Source organism: Planococcus citri, chromosome 1 (genome assembly GCF_950023065.1).
Source record: "Planococcus citri chromosome 1, ihPlaCitr1.1, whole genome shotgun sequence".
Classification (NCBI taxonomy): Eukaryota; Metazoa; Arthropoda; class Insecta; order Hemiptera; family Pseudococcidae; genus Planococcus; species Planococcus citri.
Genome location: NC_088677.1, coordinates 1,800,932 through 1,824,153, shown reverse-complemented (window position 1 = coordinate 1,824,153; position 23,222 = coordinate 1,800,932). Strand labels below are relative to the sequence as shown.

General features: G+C 34.9%; 1 protein-coding gene across 1 annotated transcript in view; it reads right to left on the bottom strand.

Moving 5' to 3' along the window:
• Positions 1-2,119: 2,119 nt before the first annotated feature.
• Kul (Kuzbanian-like) overlaps positions 2,120-23,222 on the bottom strand; it is a 47,192-nt gene continuing 26,089 nt past the window's right edge. The window contains exons 4-14 of the mRNA XM_065362432.1: positions 18,706-19,752; positions 14,711-14,842; positions 14,155-14,279; positions 13,948-14,076; positions 13,665-13,833; positions 13,390-13,565; positions 13,126-13,293; positions 12,898-13,025; positions 9,726-9,840; positions 9,505-9,639; positions 2,120-9,422 (exon numbers count right to left, since the gene is read on the bottom strand). Of these exons, the coding sequence (XP_065218504.1) occupies positions 7,233-9,422; positions 9,505-9,639; positions 9,726-9,840; positions 12,898-13,025; positions 13,126-13,293; positions 13,390-13,565; positions 13,665-13,833; positions 13,948-14,076; positions 14,155-14,279; positions 14,711-14,842; positions 18,706-19,752 (4,514 nt within the window). The 3' untranslated portion in view covers positions 2,120-7,232. The remainder of the gene's footprint in view (positions 9,423-9,504; positions 9,640-9,725; positions 9,841-12,897; positions 13,026-13,125; positions 13,294-13,389; positions 13,566-13,664; positions 13,834-13,947; positions 14,077-14,154; positions 14,280-14,710; positions 14,843-18,705; positions 19,753-23,222) is intronic.

Sequence of the window (23,222 nt, the reverse complement as noted above, 5' to 3'; positions counted from 1 at the left end):
AAATTTGCCCATTATTGCATTTACCCTAACATGGGGTAAACGCAAAAGTCAATTTTCAAATTTTAAAATTGCAATTTTCTCCACGATTTGTGGATCAAATTCTACCAAAATTTTACCATTGATAGAGAACCCCCTGAAGTATAAGTGGTACAAATTTCAGCTTCATGCGTGCAATAGTCTTCTCTTCTCACAGCGCTCTCTCAAAGTGTCACTAATCAAAAAGTGCTTTGCAATTACCCCACTCTACCTTATCTTTATTATTTCTGTAAGGCAAGAAAAAGTACATTTTTATTTCTTCTAGGAGAAATAAAAATGGGTATAATTTTTGCTTTTTTTAACGAGCCGTGCACCTATCTAACAGACCGCGTACCTATCTGCTACGGCATGTATAGGGACATTGTTAGGTAGGGACTCATAGGCTATTCCTATAGCTTACGACACGAGTGCTCTGTGTGTCAAAATTCAGTCTGTATATGCGCTTACGAGTGGCATGTATAGCTCACGTAATACCTAGCCATTAGCTATGGCTTAGGTATTACAACCTGGTACCTATTTACTTCGGTAGGTAGGTATGGAGTGAGGGTGCTCCTGTCTCTAGGCTATTCTCGTGCCCGGTACCTAGCCCGGGGTATAGGATTGGTAGGGTGTTGACGGGATAATCCCGGGGGACCATAGTCCATAAATTTGTTTTTGTTTGCTTTTTGTATTTCGTTTTTTTGCCTTTTCTTTTCTTTGTTTTAACTTATATATTTTGTCATTTGGTCTTCAAATATATAAGATTTACCAGTACATACTCTCTGCAGTGCTTAAAGTTTTTTTATTTACCGAAAAGCGAATGGCGAGGTGGTAATTCGCCAGACATTTGCGAATCTACGAAGTAGATAGGTCCTCCCTTAGGATTGTGTTAGGTTCACTTAGGAGTGAATAGTGCTCTTAGCCAACCTAAGGGTTGATTCAAATGATCGCCTGATAAATTAGCTTCGCTTACTAGTGAATAGCGCTCTTCTAATTTTTTCTTGCGCATCATTTCCTACTGTTAGCAAATAAGTTGACTTTGTAAATGCAGCATATGCTGCCTATTGCAAAAAATAAAGTTGATTTGATTTGATTTGAAATGTTCAAAAAATCCTCAGAATTGGCAAAAATTCTTGCTTTTGCCAAAATTATCCTAAAAAGTAAAAAGTCCTTTTTTGTTTTTGCCAAATCATTGTCAACATTTATTTTTTTTTGTAGTTATAAAAAAAAACAGGTTTTTGCCAAAATAAATAAATCATTGTAAAACACATTTCTGGTTTTTTCCGAAATTTTCAAAATTCCTGCTTTTTGTCAAAATTGTCAGCAAGTTCTACTTTTTTGACGAAATCCGAACAATTCTGTATCTTTAGCCGAAATAGTCTAGGAAATACAGCTTTTTCAAACATTCTCAAAAGGTCCTAACGTTTGTCAGAATTTGTCTAAAAAGTGCTGCTTTTTCCAATTTTTAAAATCAATCTTCGTAATTTTATATTTTTCCTCTCGATTTTCATTTCTATTCGTTTTTTCTAGTTCTCATTAAAAGTAGGAAAATTCTGACCCGAAAAAAAGTGCAATTATGTTTGTAAATAAAATGATACCTACAACCATGTTTATCTTATCTATATAAATAAGATGAACAATCGTATACTTTTTTTCAGAATATTTAGTAGTGGTAAAAGGACCTTCAAAAGTGCTAAAAAAAATTGGCTTTTCAAACGATTTGTCCCTCTTGAAGGGTCAATTTTGGTCGAAAAGGTTTTTCCTTTTGCTGTCAATCCAAATTTGGATCAAGTTAGTCAATTTTTTATGATTTGTAATTTCCATTGAAAAATACATATAAATTGTATAATTTACGTATCATTCGGCAATTTTTGGAATAATTTCTTTTTTCATTCATTTTATCTGATTTTGAACCAATCCACGATGCAGAATGAATTTTAAATAACTTTTTAGTACGATATATTTTGGGATTCTGTTCAAAGTTTTTGAATTTTGGTAAGAAAATTACTTGGATTCGAAAAATATCGTCCAGTGAATCACTATACAATACATACGGTCCAGGGTAGAATATTTGTTAAAAATAACGAAATAAAAATCACAGAACTTGACGTAAATTTGAAAATATTTTTTTTTATTAAGATACAGGTACTTTTCGTTGTTTTTCCTTACACTATTAACGACAACACAAAAATATGATCACAGTAAAAAACATATTATACGTATTTACATATGGTACACTAATTAAAAATACGTAGTTACGATTGTAATAATATGTAAAAAGATGATAAACGAGAGCCAGGTGCATTCACACAAAGCACTCGTCCAAATACAATTCACAAATCAATTCACACACAACATAGGTAGGTAATACCTCAACATCAAAACGTACGAGACAAAAACAAACATAAATATTCGTTACACATTTTAACGAAGCGAAACATCGTAGTATTACATACAAAAAAAAAATTATTTCCACATATTTACAAAAAGGGCGAAAAAAAAAATGATTACACACAAATAGAAATAATCTTAAATATAAACCAAAAATTTTTGGTATCGTTTGTTAGTAAATAGTCAAAAAGGTTGATTATTGTTATTGGCCGAAAAAATAACGTAATTAGGGTCGCTTTTTTCGATTTGTTTCGCAGAAATAAGTAAAAGGTACAAAACATGTATCGTTTATGTAAACAAATAAGTATGTACGTAAAATAAAACGTACAGGTAAATGCAAATAATTCCTCACTTTACTCATTATATAGTCGAATTAAGATGTCACGATACCGGATTTTGGTAAAGTGAATTGGCATTTTTCGAAAATTTTGATTCATTAGATGAGAATTTAAAGTTAATACGAGGCAGTAAAAAAAAGAAGAAAATAAAATGAAAAAAAAGAACATAAAGTACGAGAATCGCGTTAGACGCAGAGAACGATAAGTATCGATTTTTTTGATGAAAATCTCATCGTAGAGATATTTATATAGAAGCTCTGTATAATAATAATACGAAGAAAAATTACATCACAAATTAAACAATACCACGGGGTGACGAAGAAGGGCTGCAAATTCCTTCGAATAATCATTATTATCGAACGAGATTATAACTTATAAATTGATTAAATTTAGGTATATGGCAAACGTCGCGTCGGTCAGCTCATTTTAATTTTTTTTTTTTTTTTGCGTCATTAACGAACTGAAAATAATACGAGTAAGTATCACCTTAGCGATTATAGTATTAAGTAAAATAATACTGTTAAATTCGTACAGAGATCAAGTTATTAGACTACGTTGTTAAAATACGCGCCAATAATAAAGACATACGAACATAAAACTAAATTAATTAAGAATACCTATCGTTAAATGAGGAAAAAAAAAGCAAAAAGGCAGAAATAGATTACCAGAGAGAAATTACATCAATTAGTAAAGGTGTTTAGGAACCGTTACGAAGTTAATAAAGAATTATTACAATCAACGTAATAATTATAAACATAGGCCTGCAACACAGGTATTACATGGAAGAATTCATTATGTCGATAAATAATTAAAACGAGTAAATAAATAGACTTAGGTAGGTAAAATACCTAATTGATAATAATACAATTTAAAAAAAAAAAAGATTTGAAAACAATAATTCGTCAAGTAGATGAAATTTATGGAATACGAACAGAAAAGAACAAACAGTAAAATTATTTGATGAGGAAAAACAAATATCTACGAGTACATTGTGTTTCGAAAATCCTTCTCATCGTCAAAATTACCAGCAAGATTTTGGCATTTTAGTATCGAATTATTTATAATGGAAATTTTGCACCACTCTGCAAGGTGTTTGAAAAATCACACCAAACGATTTCAAGTAGAATAGTATTTATTATCGGGATATTTTGAATTTGACAAGTGCACCAAAGTTTTTCTAATGAAAAAAAAGGGAATTGAAAGAGAACCCCTAAAATACACCACAAGACCAAATTTTAGCTTATGAAAATTATTTTTCGATTTTTGACGAATTTTTAATAATTTAAAGGTCATTTCTCAAAAAAAATAATCAAAATTCGATCAAATTGAAACAGTGGGCTGAAATTTGGCTTATATCGTATTTTCGACCTCCCGAGTCGATTAGCGATGGTTTCAACCCGTTCTATGAGTCTCCTGCGAATTTTCAAATTCCGAATTCTCCAGTTTTTGAAAAATAAATTTGAATTTTGAATTTACCGTGTGTGACTTTTTAGATCCGCATTTTCAAAACACGTTTGAACCGGTTTAAATCCAATCCTTCTATGACGATTTTCCGGGGGAGGGGGAGGAAAAATATTGAATTTTTAAAAAACTGAATACTTTTAAAATCCGCAGAAGGCCCCGGAACTGCTTGAAACCATCACCAATCGACTCGAGGGGACCAAACTAAATTTCAATTTCGTAATGATCAACTTTAAAAAGGTATAATGCTAATTTATCTTGAATACACAAAAATTCAAAATGGAACCTTTCAATGAGACGGGCTCCTCTTCCTTCTACTTAATTGGACGACTAACAAGCCTCTTGAGGTGTCATACTCCGATTTGAACGGGACCGCGATTTTATGAAAGAGCATACTCTAAACTTCCAAAACCAAATTTTCAGCCGGTCAAATTCATTTTTCAATTTTTGGCGAATTTTTGAAAATTCAAAATTGACTGGTTTTGGCGATTTACGACTTTTTTTTAAAAGTACGTACTTTATCAGTAAAAATGGTCAAAATAAGTCCCAAAACTGATATTAATCACCCAAATCCAAATTTTACCATTTCCAGCCATTCTGGAGCCTCCAGCGCGATTTTTCAATTTCTCCAGAATTTTGAATTTGCTCCAGAAGGCGTGAATATGAAGTTGGGTAGTTGAAAATCGAGTTGTGTATTATACTCGACCTGTTTAACGAGTTTATCCACATTTGAGCCGATTTTGAAAGTGACAGTTCAAAAATGGCTTTTTGACCAGCTTTTTTCAAAATTAAAAAATCCAAAAAATCAAAAGTTTCCCGTTTGTGTGGAAATTTTTGAAATTTGCGCGAATCGTGGTACTTCTTCAAGAACTAACCCGCGGAGCGCAAATTCTACCATTTCCAGCCGTTTTGGAGCGAGAGTGGCACCTCAAAAAACCATCTATTGTAGTGTCACTCTCAGAATCGGCTCAAATGTCGATAAACTCGTTAAACAGGTCGAGTGTAATATACAACTCGATTTTTAGCTGCCCAACTTCATATTCACGCCTTCTGGAGCGAATTCAAAATTTTGGAGAAATTGAAAAATCGCGCTGGAGACTCCAGAATGGCTGGAAATGGTAAAATTTGGATTTGGGTAATTAATATTAGTTTTGGGACTTATTTTGACCATTTTTATTGATCAAGTACGTACTTTAAAAAAAAAGCATAAATCGCCAAAACCAGTCAATTTTGAATTTTCAAAAATTCGCCTGAAGTCGAAAAATGAACTTGCGCAGCTGAAAATTTGGTTTTGGGGGTTTTAGACTATGCTTTCTCCAAAAATCGCGGTCCTGTTCAAATCGGAGAGTGACACCTCCTCAAGAGGTTCCCTTGTAGGATGACTATTTTTCCGAAGTTTGAATTTTTGGCACTATGTACATATTTTCTGAAGTGGCTCGATTCTATGAATAAAAAATTTCCTATTTTCAGATTCACCACCAGGTCCAGAAAAAAGCCAGGCCAGGAGCCCTCCTCCCTTGGTTAAAAATTTTTTCAAAAAATGATTCGAACACGAATTTTTTGATTTTATTGTTTAGATTCATCTCAATAATCGCATTTTCGAGGAAAAAAATGATCCCAGGTACCCAAATTAAGTAGATTTCTTTATAGAGAGCCCTTCAAAAAGGTATAAAAGTTAAATGAAAAAGATTAAATGAATCAAAGTTTGTGAATTTTATCTGGAAACTTCGTTTTCTGAGTCAAAATTTTTCTAAATAACAGCACCAGACAAATCTTAAAATGCCAAGTAAATTTTGGTAAGTTTTTGAAATTCATTGAGCCAAAAATGAGAAAAAAATCAAAATTTTTCCAATGAGCACCCGAAAAAAATCAAAATTTTGGCAATTGTAGTTCTATGGAGTTTGTGGCAGATTTTTGAAACTTGAAACGCAGCAGCTGGAAAGCTAAATTTTACTTTAAACATAAATTTCAGCAACTGACCGTGGTTTCAAACCATTCTGGAGCCTGCAGCTATGTATTTTGGTAAATTTTTGATTTTCAAAAAAAATTCTCGACGCTGGCTTTTTGAGATTCCGAGATAAATGCCAGTTCTCCAAGAAGGACGAGCGACCGCTCAAATCGGACAGCATATTCGGACTCGCCGACCTCGAATTAGTCAAAAACGACCTTTTACTCGATTTTTTTGGAATTCAAAAAAATCCAAAAAATGCAAAGGAGTTAGTTCGTGCATTTTTTTAGGAAAAAAAACTTGATGTCGCGAATCGAGCCGAAATTTTGTCTAGGGGGGTTTTTTGGTACGGCGAATTCATTTCCGGCGTCAGATTTTCACCAGAGCGCGCCCTTCTCTCGGAAACGGTCCATTTTTGAGCCCAAAAATGAGCCAAAAAAAGTAGCCCAATTTTGCACTTTTTATGACGGATTCTGACTAATTCGCATTTGAAAATTTTAAAAATCAGACTGATAATTCAACAGTTCTGTTGCACTTATTTCGTTAGGTAATCTGATTCAGGCAATAATAAGAAGAATTTTCAAGACACTTCGTAGAGAATTTGAAAGGATGGGGGGGGGGGGGGAGGGGGAATCAGAAACCAGCAATCAAATCACACAGCGACGCTGATTCGGTAATCTAATACAGACACACACACATACACACATGACGTATACGACCGTTATAAATTATCACGTTTTACGTACGTTACTTTACATAAAGAATTAAGCTGCTCAAAAAAAAATGCATGCTCGTAAAACAGCAAATGAAAACCAATAAGTACTTCAAGTGCTCAAATACGGCATTCAATCCTTAATTATACTCTACCAGGTAAACCTGGTACTTGCTCCCAATAGTTGCATTACATAGAAACACAATAACAAAAACAGAATACTGATTCGATCGACTAGGAAAAATTGTTCCGTTGATAAAAGTAGGAAAAAAAAAAAAAAAATCAACGCAGCGGGAATACTACATACTTAGGCTGAAGACCGCAATGGCACACAGAGTGAGCTAAAGGATCATATATAGGTATAGGGTTAAATATCCATGGGGTTTTCAGTTTCGGACAACAGCACTTCTAAATCCGATGGTATATCGTATTGTTGCTGGTGAAAAGGACTATCGGAGAATTGTGAGGCGGGCATTGGAGCTGAGGTAGCGTTTACTTGAGATTCAGCCATACTTGTAGGACTAGCAGTGGTATCTGTGATGCTTGTTTTAGGGACTGCGGAAAAAGCCGAAGAGATGGCCGCAGCTTCCGCGGTATTCTGTAGCGAGAATCGTTTGAATTTATCGCTATCCGTTTTACGTCGCGAACTATGCGATGTGTTGCGGGTAATATGGCCTCGATTCGAGCTATTCTTAGAGCCAAAAGGATCGATCAATTGAGCATCGTGGAAAGCAGATGCATCGTGCGATGTTTTACGTTTCGGCGCAGCTGCCGTCGTTGTGCCCCTATCGAACGATGGGGAACCGAATGATATCAAGTTATGGTCGGGTGGCTGCTGAGATATTTTCTTACTTCTCGTATCCGATTTGGAAGCGAGGTCGATGAAAGGTGATGCGCTGGACGAGGTACGGTCGTGGTAACTCTTACGATAAGAGGTGGATTTTCGAGGCTGATGAGATCGAGTTAAATTGACACCGGAGCCGGTTCTCGAGTCGTCGACGGAATTGGTACGTTTGATGGAGACGGCCGATCTGCGTTTGAATTCGTTTCGAGCTGCCGCGCTGATCACGTCCGTTTCATCGGAATGCTGCCTTTTAACGAATTCGACAGCTGGTTCGTTCATCTCGCTGGAACCTGGTAATCTACTCGAGGGCGCGTGTTTCGTATCGTAAGAATTTCTACGTTTAGTGAAAGTCTTCGAAGAAGACGCGTTATTCGAAGGCTTCGACGTAGAACTACGGAAATCATTCGAACACGACCGTTTTATAGCCGAAGATGAAGGATGAGCTACGGAACTGGTGGGTTTGAAGGATTCTGCAGCCACACCGTTCGAATTACTGGGCCAGTGCTTCGTTCTGACGTTCGGATCCGATTTCACGTTCTCTTCGGTGCATCCTAAATTGACGTAATGGGGCTCTTCGTGCGATGGATTAGTCGAGCCAGCAGCGACGACGTTAGACGTTGTATTTTCAAACACCGTATTCTCGTAAACAGGTTCGGCCGACTGAGGGGCGGAAATAGAACGCTTGTATTCGACAGCTCGGCCAGGTTTAGCGCCAGAATCACCGGCGGATCCGCTCCGGCCATTGGGAGCATTTTTATCGCCATTATCCGCAGATGTGGCCACTCCGGATACGGCGGCTTTACTTTTAGATTGATTTTTACTCTTTTCGTTGATGGTAGGAGCGGCTGCTGCGTTGGCTCGTATTCGATCGGCACGAATTAACAAAGCTGCTCGTTGTTTGACCGCCTCCGGACGTTTATCTTTGATCAAATGCGAAGATATCTCGGCGTTTTTCTGTTTGCCCAACTTGACGCTGAACTTGAACGGAGGCTTGTACACGACTTGCAGTTTCACTCGCGGCGTATCTTTAGGCTTCTTGGCTACCGTTTTACCACTCTCGGCAGCGGGTTTCGCGATGTTGGCCGGAGTTGGTTTGGCAACGGTTGTCACATTCGTAGGAGCCGCTGCGGTCGCAGCAGTCACGGCAGTTTGCACTTTTTGACGTTTTTTAACGCCGTTCGCGTCCGACAGATCGAAACTAGCCGGAGACGATTTGGATTTTTTCAACGAACCTAGACTATCCATACTGTGCGAATTCATTAACCAATTTCTCACTTTACCCAGCGGATCCTCGGTAACTGCTTGGTTGGCATCGCTGGCACCCGAAACGCCAGCCTGGGTTTCTTTTTTAGCTGCTTTACGCGTTCGTAATTTCGTTTTACTTTTAGCTTTGACGTTTGATTTCGCTTCAGCGTCGCGTTTCTTTTTCTTAGCCTCGATCGGGCTATTGTTGTTGTTGACGTTATGAGGTACGTTCTCGTTTGCTCCGGCTCCGGCTCCAGCTCCAGCTCCGGCAGCAGCTGTTCGTCTTTTCTCGCGTACTTTCTTTTTCAAAGGTAACTTTGTTCGTACGACGATCGGATGCACGACTACAGCCGGGCCTCCTCCGGCTCCATCGCCGTCTGGTAAACGAACCGTTTCGGTGGGTGAAGAATGGACCACGGTTACCGATTTCACTTTGGATTTTTTGCCCAACACTTTGGTACTTATTATCTGCAACGTACGAAATCCGAGGTTAGATTGGACATTGAAAATGGAGAATTAATTCGCGAAAGATGATTTTAGTTCGACTTACCATGAACAATAAGAATGTGAGGAATATCAGACCGCAGTAATACCAGTGATCGTAGGCCCATTTCTTGAACGAGGCGATATTCTCTTCAGAAAGCAACAGCTTACGAAGGGTTGCAATTGGCCCAGACGGATCCACCTGAAAACACGTCAATTAGCCACATTATACCAAATGAAAAAAAAACATCGATCAGTATTTTAAAAAAAGAAAAATTCATATTTTACCTCGCGACATTTTCGGAACACGTCGCAATATCCATTGTAATCGTTGCATGGAGTTCCGGGTTTTGCAAACATATCTGGAACGTCATATGGCGCTTGGTTCCATTGGAAAGACGATCTATGGAAAAAAAGAAAATAAATAATTATGATCAGATGCATTACTTAAAATGCTTGCCACTGCATGTTTCTTATCAACTTCAACCTCCCTTTCTCCCTCTTGAGAATTTATCATCAAAGGGTCGTATTGTGAAGGATTCAGCACAAGTATAAAAAATTTTCAGAAAATGTTCACAGACTTTAGTTTTCTTTTTTCGAAAATGATATTATTCGGAGCAAAAGTGTTTGAGTAAAAATTTTTTGGATAAATTATTCTCAATTTTTTAAACATTTTTAGATTTTTTACGACCAAAAAAAAACTTTCTAAAAATTCCCTCTCCACCCCCCCTCCTCCTTAAAAAAATTTTTTTCTGCAATTTTTTGCAAAAACAGGATTTTTGGGCAATTTTTACAAAAATTACTGCTTTTTACATTTTTTTTTTAAAAAAAAGGACGACTTATTACAATTTTGACACCACGTAAATTTTTTTATTTAAATTGATAAAAAACAGATTTTTTCCAATTTTTGCAGAAGCAGAAGGTATGATTTTTTTGACAACGAAAAAGGCAAAACCAATTTTGGAAATTTTGACCAAAGAAAAAAAGGGAGTTTTCATCATTTCTGGCAAAAAACAAAACTTTTTGACAGTTTTGATAAAAACAACATATCTTTCAGAAATTTTGATAAAAAATTGGCAAAATCAGATTTTTTGAAACTTTCGATGAATTTTCCAAAAAAAATTTCTCCCCAAAAAAAAGTTCTCTGTTATTTTTGGCAAAAACAATATTTTTTGGCAAATTTGACAAACATTGGTTCTTTAAGGCAACTTTTTTGCAATTTTGACAATAAAATAAAATTTTTTGGTAAAATTGACGAAAAAGGGGGTTTCAGCAATTTTGCCAAAAAACAAGACTTTTTGACCTTTTTGATGAAAAAGGCAAAATTTTGTGGTAATTTTGACAAATAATTCCTGTTTAACACAATTTTTACAATAAAAGTAAGTACAATTTTTTAAACAATTTTGAGGAAAAACTTATTTCGTAAAAAAAAATGTTGACCAGAAAACAAATTTTTTCGTGACATAAAATTGACTTTTCTGACCAAAACAAAAGTTTTTGACAAAAAAAAAACAATGATTTTCTGGCAGGTTTGTCGAAAAACTGATCCTTTCTACAGGTTTTTTCAAAAAAGGACGACTATATGCAATTTTGTCAACAAAGTGAAATTTTTGCTAAAATTGATAAAAAAAAAATAGATGTTTTCCAATGTTTACAAATTTGATAAAAAGGACACGTTTTACTGGCAATTTGAAAAAAATGACAGTTTTGTACAGTTTTTACAATAAAAGTACCATTTTTTAGATAATTTAGAGGGAAAACTAATTTTGTAAAAAAAATGTTGGCCAAAAAACGATTTTTTTTGTGACATAAAATTGACTTTTCTCGCCAAAACAAAGGTTTTTGACAAAAAAACAATAATTTTCTGACAGTTTTGTCGAAAAATTGATCCTTTCTACAGGGTTTTCCAAAAGAGGACGACTTTGAGCAATTTTGTCAACAAAGTGAAATTTCTTGGTAAATTGCTAAAAAAATAGATTTTTTCCAATTTTTACAAAAAATAGATTTTTTTGCATGAAAAAAGTAAAACTAGGTTTGGAAATTTACACTAAACAAAAAATTGGTTTTTCAGCGATGTTTCCAAAAAAAACATGACTTTTTGACAATTTTGATAAAAAGGACACGTTTTATTGTCAATTTGAAAAAAATGACAGTTTTGTACAGTTTTTACAATAAAAGTAGAATTTTTCAAGTTTTGGCAAAAAAGAAAAATTTTTTAATAATTTTAAAGAAAAGTAGATTTTTTAAAATTTTGTCAAAAAAAAAACAATTTTTTCGCGACATGAAATTGGCATTTTTGACCAAACCAAAAGTTAATGCAATCTTGGCAAAAAAAAAGATTCTCTGTCAATTTTGAGAAAATTTGATCCATTTCTACAGTTTTTTTTTCTCAAAAAAATATGATTTTTTGCAATTATAGCAACAAAGGAAAATTTTTTGGTAAAATTGATACCTACTTTAATAACAGATTTTTTCCAATTTTTACAAAAGATTGATTTTTTTTGCACGAAGAAAAGTAAAACTACGTTTGGAAATTTTGACTAAACAAAAAAATGGTTTTTCAGCAATTTTCCCAAAAAAAAACATGACTTTTTGACAATTTTGATAAAAAGGACACGTTTTATTGGCAATTTGAAAAAAATGACAGTTCTGTGCAGTTTTTACAATAAAAGTACCATTTTTCAAGTTTTGGTAAAAAAGGAACATTTTTTGATAATTTTGAAGAAAAACTGATTTTTTTAAAATTTTGACGAAAAAACAAAGTTTTTTGTGACATAAAATTGACTTTTTTGACCAAAACAAAAGTTAATGCAATCTTGACAAAAAACAAAGATTTTCTGTCAATTTTGACAAAATTTGATCCTTTCTACAGTTTTTGTCAAAAAGGACGATATTTTGCAATTTTGGCATCAAAGGAAAAATTTCTGGTAAAATTGATAAATGACAGATTTTTTCCAATTTTTACAAAAAATCTGTTTTTTTTTTTTTTGCAATGAAAAAGCAAAACTACTTTTGGAAATTATAAATAATTAAGTAACAAAAAAAGGGGGTTTCAGAAATTTTGGCAAAAAAAACATGTCAGTTTCGCAATTATTTTGATGAAAAAACACAAAATTTTTGTAATTTTGACAAAAAATACCAGTTTTTACAATAAAAGTACAATTTTTAAAATTTGATGGGAAATTAATTTTTTTAGCAATTTAAAAAATAAAAACAATTTTTGGCGACATAAAATTGACTTTTTTGACCGAAAAAATTACTGATTTTTTAAATAGGTAAATCATAATCTCCTTAAATTTTGGTTATGGAGGTTTTGGTTTTAGACTATGTTCTCTCCCCAATTAAATCAGATGTAGGCGGACACCTCGAGCATTCCTTATATCGTTGGAAACCATCGCTCGTCCAATTACGAATCAATAGGAAATAATAAACTAAATTATGCTCGACAAACCGAACTTACAAGCAAGGTTGATTTTCACCAGGTAATTTGCAACATAATTCGCAGGCTTTCGTTGCAGGATCGGCAGCTGTGGGAATACACTGACAAGATTCCAAACCGTAAGCCAAACAAATCGATCCAGTGCACTCCTGTAATAAATTAAATTGCACGATTAAAGTATGAAAAAAGTCAAGTTAGTATCGCCTAATGCTGGAATTTCTGAAAAAAAAAAAACATGATTCAACTTACTCCCATGTAGCAAACATATTCTTCGTTGCAAACAGTTTTATTAGGTTTATTCGTAGAAGGTGGACATTGAGCACTGGCTCCGTTACAATAACTCGAATCTCTGCATCCATTATCCGAACGACAGATATCGCCTGATTTGATTTTACAATCGGTTGTACAACAAGGGCCCTAAATCAATCGTAACGAAGCGAGATGAAAAATAAGTTTTTTAAATTCCGAGTGTATCTCTCATTCAATTGCGGTAGATACCTAAACGAAACTTACCTGAGATGGACTGCAAACAGCATTCGCTGTCAAATTCAAATGGCACGGAGGTTCATCCAGCGGTGGATACCGCCTTTGAGGATAACAGCAAGAATCTTTGCAATCTTCTTCCCAGCCACAATCACATTCTTCGTCCGCTTCCACGACTCCATTACCACATATCGACTTTTGCGGTTCTGTATCGTAGAAAAAAATACACAAATAAGGTTCAGCTTTGAAATAATAGACACAGAGTACAGAGTATTAAATTACAAGACTCGAATCGCAATATTTACCAGTAAAGCAACCTTTGGGACTTCGAGCTTTTACATTCAGAACTGGATTTATGGCATTCAAACTGCAAGGTGAAAATTTATTGTTGTTCTTTTTATCGCCGGATGTGGCTCTAGCGAACATTATGAAATTTCCATCGTCTCCGCCAGGAGTACAACCATCCGGATCGTGCTACAATTAAAAAAAAAAATTAGTCGAAGCCTGTGGATTGCAATCAAACTAAATTCTGTCTGGAGTATTGACAGAAGAATACTAATGATTCGACTGAAATAACATTTTACTCACCGGAGATCCAAAATTATGGCCTATTTCATGGGCTAAGGTTACATGCGATACCGCAGATGGCACGTGTTTGCCGTAATTCAAAACTGTCACGATACCAGTATTCAAACTTTTCAGACTGCCTCGATAATGCTGAAAATGAAATCATAATTTTGTAAAATACGAGTACTTACGTTGAACAATTTTAAACAATACAACGAGCCAACTTACTCCATTCTTTTCGCAAACTCCTCCGGCATTTTTCAAATCACCAGTCCAAGCTAGGCCCAATGTACCCATCTCGAAATCACGATAGGTAAACATGTAAGCCAGACAAAAAGCGTCGTAATCCTCCTCTGTAATCAAAACAAAATAATCATCTTTAGATATTTATTTCAAAAATCTTTCTCCTTGAAAAGGCCCTTCAAAACGTATGATAGGTAATTAGAATACAACTCAAAAAGAAAATTCCCCATCGTAGATTTCAAAATTGTGGGGCACTTTTGAAAAAATGTGGGGTCTGGAGCGTTAAAAAAAAAAACAATCCGAGGCCCAAAAAATAGTTTTTCTGACTTTTGTTGAAGATGCTTCTAAAAATGAGTTAACAGAAAGAATATGGCTCAAAAAGAGTACTCTTCTTTTGACATATTTTTTCCAAAAAAATTTGCCTCCAAGATATGATATCATTTTGGGAACTGATTGATCGAGAGATCCACTTCAAAATTCCTATAGATACATATCTTAATTTACATCCGGTATCTGTGATCTGTATCTATAAATAGCTTACCAGAAAATATTTCTAAAAATTTCTCCACTCCATAATTGCCTGGAAATCGGTACATTGGATCTTTGGCAGAATGCACCTTGATTCTTTTTATCATAAAACTAATGTTATCTGGTTTCCCATCTAAATTGAAGTCTATAACACAAAAAAAGAATCATATTACTTTCAAATATTCATAAATACACTTACATCTCCAAGATTATCTGGTAGTACAGTCGATTCAATAAAATATTCTATTTCACGAAAGCCTAAGACAACAGGTCAAACATAATTTCTGCGATCCTCGCAATAAGAAAAGAGGCCCACAATCAGTTATCTCCACATCTTTGCAGACCTTTAGTGTGGTGTACGCCTCCGATTTGAACGGGACCGCTATTTCTGGAAAGAGCATAGACCATTTCCTACAATTTATGCATTTTTTTTGTTAAAAAAAAAAAAAAAAAAAAAATACATTATTTAGTAAAAATTATGAAAGTTGGCCCTGAAAGTTATAGGAACTCTTCCAAACTGAACTTGACAATTTCTAGGAGATTTTTCCAGGATTTAAAAAATTTGTTGAAAGAGGTAAGGTATTCGCCTAGAAATTGATTTAAATGTGAATAAGTCCTTCAAACAGGCTGAGAGTGAGCCACAATTCGATTTTTTACTGCCCAGCAAGTTCATTTCCACCCTCCACGTCATCTGGAGATAAAACTCTGAAAATTTGAAAATTACACTGGAGGCTCCAAAATGACTTGAAATTGTGAAAATCGATTGGGGGGGCTTGGTTTTATTAAAGTCATTCGTGAAAATTTTCAAAAATTTCCCTACAAAAAGAAAATTTTTGATTTTTTGAATTTTTTCCTCATCAAAATAATGTTGGTCAAAATAATTTACTCGGGGTAGCGTGGATTGGGAACGAACCGAAGTGGTTTCTCAGGGGGAAGGGGGAGGTAAAATCGCTGAAAATGCCAATTACAGTTTTTTTTTTGCTTCATGAGCTTAAAGACAAGGTAAAATATCTTCAATTTTTAGTTTTTGATTTTGGAAAATTTTGAAAATTTCAATTTCAAAAAATAAAAAAACTATATTATATTTTTTATGTGAAAAGTTTAGAAAATACATTTTTTACGTAGCTTCAAAATTTTAGAAATTCCAATTGATTTTGTTTTGGAAAATGTATAATTGTGAGACATAAAAACAAACAGGCCTGAGCGAAACAATAAAAATGCTGTTTTTTCTGTGTTTTCTATGAAGGAATTTAGTCTAATAATTTTTAGTTTCCAAATTTTAATATTAATATTATTTGAGCAATTTTTTTTTTTTTTTTTTTTTTTAGAAATTTTAATCCCGTTGGAAATTTGTATTTCCAGAGGTAGAAATCTGATATTTTTTATATAAGTTGATTTTGCGTTGAATATTTTTTGAATCTGAATGACAGTTTTTAAAAAGCAATTTGGTACGTATTTTCAAAAAAAAGAAGTCAATTTTTCCATCCTTGGAATTTTTAAACCTTTGAAATTCACATAAAATTTGTGTTTGCTTTATAGTCCGGCATAATATGACAATAGGAGTAATTGCACCCCCCCCCCCCGATCCTCCGGGACAACTTTTTCCTTAAAGATGACATCCTAAGGAACATTTTAAAGCAAACATGCCCAAAAATTAAATTTACTCTACATTCCAATTTTAACACCCTCTGAAGACGACTTCAGGTGGGTTCAAGTCATTTTAGAGCCTCCAGCGACTTTTTTGGAAATTACTGGAGCCCCCAGTAGATTTTTGAAATTTTAAATTTTCACAACATTAATTTATCAAGTGGAGTTGGCAAGCTGAAATTTACTTCGCAGACTACATGGTGGTTTCAAATGGTTTTGAAGCTTCCAGATATTTTTAGGAAACTTCAATTTTCCAAAAAAACGTCATACAACCTTTCAAAAAGTCGCTGTAGGCTCCAAAACGACTTGAAATCCACCAGCAGTCCACTTCATAGCGTATTGAAATTAGTTTGAAGAATGAATTTTGACTCTCCACCTCAGTTTGATAAAATTTTGGGGAAATTTCAAGCTTCAAAAATCTGCTGGAGGCTTCAGGAATTTCCAAAAAGTCGCTGGAGGCTCCAAAACGACTTGAAATTCACCTGCAGTACTTCGTAGCGTATTGAAATTAGTTTTTAGAGTGAATTTCAGCTTTACAACTCCAATTTGATGGAATTTTGTGGGAATTTCGAGTTTCAAAAATCTGCTGGAGGCTCCAGAACTGCTCAAAACGGGTTGAAACCGTTTCCAATCGATTTGGCATGTCGAAAATAGGGTATATCCCAAATTTCAGCTTTCTTGGTCAATTTGGTAAAATTTTGATTTTTCCCTCATTTTTGGCCCAAATTCGATTTTAAAAAATTCACCAAAAATCGAAAAACGCACTTTAGCACTTGAAATTTTGACAGGTGATGAATTTTTGCATGATCTTTCGATCTACCTTTGTAAAGTTTGAAAAATTTCGTGCAAGTCCTATGTTGAAACGCAAAATCTGCGATTTCGGCTGACCTGTCAATCAAAATGGCCGCCATTTTGTAAGTAAGGCCAACTTTTTTTTTGGCAAGTTTGCTTTAAAATATTCATTAGATGCCCGTTTAAGAAAAAAGTTGTCCCGGAGGATCGGTTGGGGGGGGGGTGGGTGGGTGCGATTACTTATATTGTCATATGCCGGACTATTAACATTTGACAAATTTTTCAAGTCCAGTCAATTTTTAACCTTTTTTCTTTTTCAATTTTTTTTTTTTTATTGGAAAATCTCATCCCAGGTGTTAAAATTAAGTTTTAGAGGCGGAGAAGGAGAGGAGACCAAATAAAAAAGTCTCCGAAGTTTTGAAAAAAAAAATCAATATTTTGCAATTTTGACAAAAACCAGGATTTTGGGAGATTTTTGTCATTATAAAATTTTCGTTTTTTGTAGGTAGTCAATTTTTTTTGAAATTTCATCTGAGTTGTAAAAATTTCCCTCAAGTGGTCCATGGTATATCCAAAGGAATTTTTTTGTTGAAAAAATCACTACTTTTTTACTAGTTTTTTCATTACTTGTTTTCAAACAAATTTTCAGAAAGCTCTCCACTCGACCCTCCCCCTCCCTCACACACAAAAAATCAACAAAGTCAAATTTTTCCACAAGAAAATTTTCAAAAAAATTGAAAGTATTAATTTTTGATTTAAAGGTTTTTGTTGCACGTTTGAATTTCTCATTTTTTGCTACTTTTTCACTACTTTTACTACCTCTTAGTTTCCCTGTCGTCAGATGACATTTTCAAGCATTTTCAAACAGTTGGAAATCCTCATCAACTTTTAGTGATTTATTGTGTTAATTTATCTTGTTGATTTTTTACTTGTTACTCAGAAGTTGATAGAATGTCAACTTTGCCAGCTTCCACAAAAAAAAGAATTTGTTAACTTTTCCAACTTTCTAGATGCTCAGGGAGGGGAGAGGAGGTCAAGGTGACCCTTTTGGTTTCGTTTTTGGCCTGGAAATTACCTGACACGAGGATAACCCCCTCTAAACAGGTCAAGAATAATTCACAACTCGATTTTTAGCTGTCTACATTGATTTCCAAGCGTTCTGAAAAAACCAACAACAGCACTGGAGGCTCCAGAATGTTTCAAAATGGTGAAATTCGGTTCAGGGGAGTTAACGGTAGTTTTAGAAGTAATTACCATCATTTTTACCAAATAAATACTAATACACATTTTAAAAAAATTACAAATCGAAAAAAATGGTCAATTTTGAATTTTAAAACTTCATCAAAAAATCAATTTGGGCATCCGAAAATTTAGTTATGGAGGTTTTGGATCATGGTCGTTCCAGAAATCGCAGTTGCTAGGCGGTCACTTCGACAGGTTGCCTTGTAAAATATTGGCATTTTGATATAAAATTTGATCATTTAATTTCTCATTCAGCTGATCATTGAGATCCTAACGTTACTTTTGAGCTGAATCAGCCGTAGTTGGAACGTGCAAACAAATTCTTACCTGTATTTCTATAAATGGAATTGACTCGTTGCACATGTCTGGTCATAACTTCGATACAGGTCTCTTCGGTACCGTATTTTTCGAAAAACAAATGATCGGCTTGCAAGTACAGCATACAAGTGGTCTTTTTCGGATCAACTATGGCACGTTTACGGGCATGTGATTCGGAACTGTCGTCGCTGGTGATGATTAAATTAGCTCTGGACTCTTCTGCGCCGCCACCACCGCCACCGCCGCCGCTACCCACGAGTATTTTCGGATTATTTTTATGCGGTATAATAGAAGCCGAAGACGGCTGATATCCTTTGGAAGATTTCGAAATATTGGCCGTGTACTTATAAACGGTGTCGATGGGACCGCCGACAATTTTCGGCCTCCAAGTGTTTCTGTTATTCGAAGGACGAACGAAGGTGTCGTTAAATTCGTAATTGAAGCTCTCATCGTCCGGAGTACGAGGCGGCAGCGGCATCGGCATCGGTACAGGTGGTTCGGGTGGCGGGTACTTGGGCACCGTTAAATCGAAATCGTAAAATACATTATCCGTACTCTTGGGCGGCGGATTTTGGCGATGGTGCGGATGATGGTGGTGCTGGTGATGATGATGAACGGCATCTGCAGCAGCAGCCTCAGCTGGTCCGAAATTGGCGGACGGAAAATCGTAGGGTAGCGGATTCGAACGAAAAGTTAGCAACGAAGAAGCATTTTTGGAGGGACCAGGGCTGGCTTGTTTGAAGAAATTATCGAATTTAGGCCAACTGCTACTGCTACTCGGCGTTTGGTCGGTGTTTCTTTTGCTGCGACGAGCGATTGTGTTCAAATCGGAAGGTTTGTGTTTGGTGTGCGAGTTTGACGAGCAAGAGCTGAAAGGCGCATCTGGATGGGTGACGTCGGATAATTTGTACACGATCGTGTGGCTGGTATCGTGGTTCCAATTTGCCTTGTATCGACTGATCGGCTCCACGTACAATTCCTCCAACTGCGTACTAATCGTTCCGTCGAATAAGCCGTCTTTTGTGATGATACCGCGTACTTTGGCTCTTTCGTCATCTATACAAGCAACAATCAAAAACAAAAACAGAGAAAAACGTCAATATCTCGTATCTGCGAATTCTAACTTATCGTCGTCGTGTCTTAAGATAACAATGCGCGAGAATACATATTAAATAATTACGAGTACAATATGTACAACGTGAATATTGCGATGGCACGTCAGCATTGCCAGCGTCATGCGGTGCTAAACAGTATACATATTTGTGTACCTTTTATCTTTACAGTGTGACGCCAAAGTCTCGTTCACGTCAGTCGAAATTTCTGCCTAAATTCGAACTAGAAAAATCATTTCGACGTTTCGAAAGCGCATTCAATATTGTATTTAAAAACATTCATTAAAATTCAGATTTCGAAATGGCGCTGTAAGCATCGGCTGTCATTTAAAATTATGCAAAAATTATCATCGAAGTAAATATTGACGCCGATTCAAAAGAAACAGACCATTTTAAAAATGGAGACTCTCAATCAATACCTACATATTTGTGTTCATTGTTCAACGATGTTTTCATGCAATTTTTTTGCTCAATTTTGCCTTATTCAACTTTTACTGCATCATTTTTTCGGTGAATGTGAATGGTTTTGATTTTGAAGCATTCACTTGAGATTGTAACGATGTTTTATGCAATCTTTGCTTTTTCAATGCTTTTTGGCAACTTTTAACTGCATATGACAAAGGAACCTCTTGAGGTGTCACACTCCGATTTGAACGGGACCGCGATTTTTTGAAAGAGCATACTCTAAAACTTCCAAAACCAAATTTTCAGCCGGTCAAATTCATTTTTCAATTTTTGGCGAATTTTTGAAAATTCAAAATTGACTGGTTTTGGCAATTTACGATTTTTTTAAAAAGTACGTACTTTATCAGTAAAAATGGTCAAAATAAGTCCCAAAACTGATATTAATCACCCAAATCCAAATTTTACCATTTCCAGCCATTCTGGAGCCTCCAGCGCGATTTTTCAATTTCTCCAGAATTTTGAATTTGCTCCAGAAGTCGTGAATATGCAGTTGGGTAGCTAAAAATCGAGTTGTGTATTATACTCGACCTGTTTAACGAGTTTATCCACATTTGAGCCGATTTTGAAAGAGACAGCTCAAAAGTGGCTTTTTGACCAGCTTTTTTCAAAATTAAAAAATCAAAAAAATCAAAAGTTTCCCGTTTGTGTGGAAAATTTTGAAATTTGCGCGAATCGTGGTACTTCTTCAAGAACTAACCGCGGAGCGCAAATTCTACCATTTCCAGCCGTTTTGGAGCGAGAGTGACACCTCAAAAAACCACTCCAGAGCTGTCACTTTCAAAATCGGCTCAAATGTGGATCAACTCGTTAAACAGGTCGAGTGTAATATACAACTCGAATTTTCGCTTCCCAACTTCATATTCACGCCTTCTGGAGCAAATTCAGAATACTGGAGACATTGAAAATCGCGCTGGAAGCTCCAGAATGGCTGGAAATTGTGGAATTTGGACTTGGGAGGTTAGTTACGGACAAAATACGGCAATTCGCGCAAATTTCAAAAATTTTCTCACCAACGGTCGTCTTTTGATTTTTTGGATTTTTCAATTTTGAAAAAAGCTGGTCAAAAAATCACTCTTGAGGTGTCACTCCCAAAATCGGCTCAAATGTAGATAAACTTGTTAAACATGTCGAGTATAGTACACAACTCGATTTTTAGCTGCCCAACTTCATATTCACGCCTTCTGGAGCAAATTCAAAAGTCTGGAGAAATTGAAAGATCGCGCTGGAGGCTCCAGAATGGCTGGAAATTGTGGAATTTGGACTTGGGGGGTTATTTTTGGACAAAATACAGCGATTCGCGAAAATTTCAAAAATTTCCACACAAACGTGAAACTTTTGATTTTTTGGATTTTTTAATTTTGAAAAAAGCTGGTCAAAAAACCACTTTTGAGGTGTCACCCTCAAAATCAGCTCAAATGTAGATAAACTTGTTAAACATGTCGAGTATAGTACACAACTCGATTTTTAGCTGCCCAACTGCGTATTCACGCCTTCTGGAGCGAATTCAAAATTTTGGAGAAATTGAAAAATCGCGCTGGAGACTCCAGAATGTCTGGAAATGGTGAAATTTGGATTTGGGTAATTAATATTAGTTTCGGGACTTATCTTGACCATTTTTATCGATCAAGTACGTACCTACTTTTAAAAAAAAACATAAATCCCCAAAAACAGTAAATTTTGAATTTTCAAAAATTCGCCAAAAATCGAAAAATGAACTTGGCAGCTGAAAATTTGGTTTTGGGCGTTTTAAACTATGCTCTTTCCAAAAATCGCGGTCCCGTTCAAATCGGATTGTGACACCTCAAGAGGTTTCCTTGTGAGTACTTTTTGATGATTTTTATAGTGATTTTAATGCTTTTCATTCTAGTATCAATTCAACATCATTTCAACGCTTTTTAATACCTTTTCGGACATTTTTGACAAATTTTCATGAAATTTCTTCATTTTTTTCAATGATTTACAGTGATTTTCGCCATTATTATTAATTTCAAAAAATCGAGAAAAATAGCCAAAAACTTACGAAATTTTTTCGAATTTTTGAAATTGACAATAATGATTAAAAAATTGGCACCACTGCGTTCCAAAATATTTCTACAATTTCGGGAATGATATTTTTCAGTATTTTGGCATTATTGATGCAAAATATCTGCGAAGAAATAATTTTCAAAACACGAATTTATTGAAAAACGAGCAATTTGTAAATTTTTAACCGCTCAGTAGAACTCTATAAAAAGGTCTTGGATTTTAACGGCTGAAGCATAAATCGACGCAGAATCTCAAATACTTTCACTTGAGAATAAGCCATTTTCCCCAAAAAAGATCGATTTTAGAGGAAATGCCCCCTCTTTAAGCTCAAGAGCCATCTTCGAAGCTAAATTTTTTCAGAGTAATTTTCAACTCAAATGAATGTCTCTGTTGAATTTGGTCAAAATCTGCTGACTTTTTTTTCGCAATCCACCCTAAAGTAGGTAAGGTGCAATATTATTTTTAAAAAATTCCCAATTTAATCAGGAAAAAGTAAGTATGTAGTTACATTTTCATAAAAATCATTGAAAATGAATCAAGAATTCAAAAAATATCTGACAAATTGCAGTCATTTAAAATTTCAACAAAATAAGTAAGTAGAATTGGTACAATCAAAAAACATTTACAATAACAAACCAGGGCTAGAATTAAATGATCAAAAATTTGATGAATTGGCTTTAAAATAATTATACTAAATTATCTAAAATTTTCCTAAAATCAGGAAAAGTTGGCTAAATTTACATTAAAATCAGTGAAAATGAAGTAAAAAGCTGAGAAAATGCTACAAAACTTGTGCAAAAGCTATTGCAAAACTCTTTGTAATTTCAGAAAAAGGGCAAAAATTGGCTCAAAAATCATTTAAAATAAAGAAAAATTGGTTGAAATCATCAGAAAATTTGTAAACTTGAAAAAATGATTTGTAAC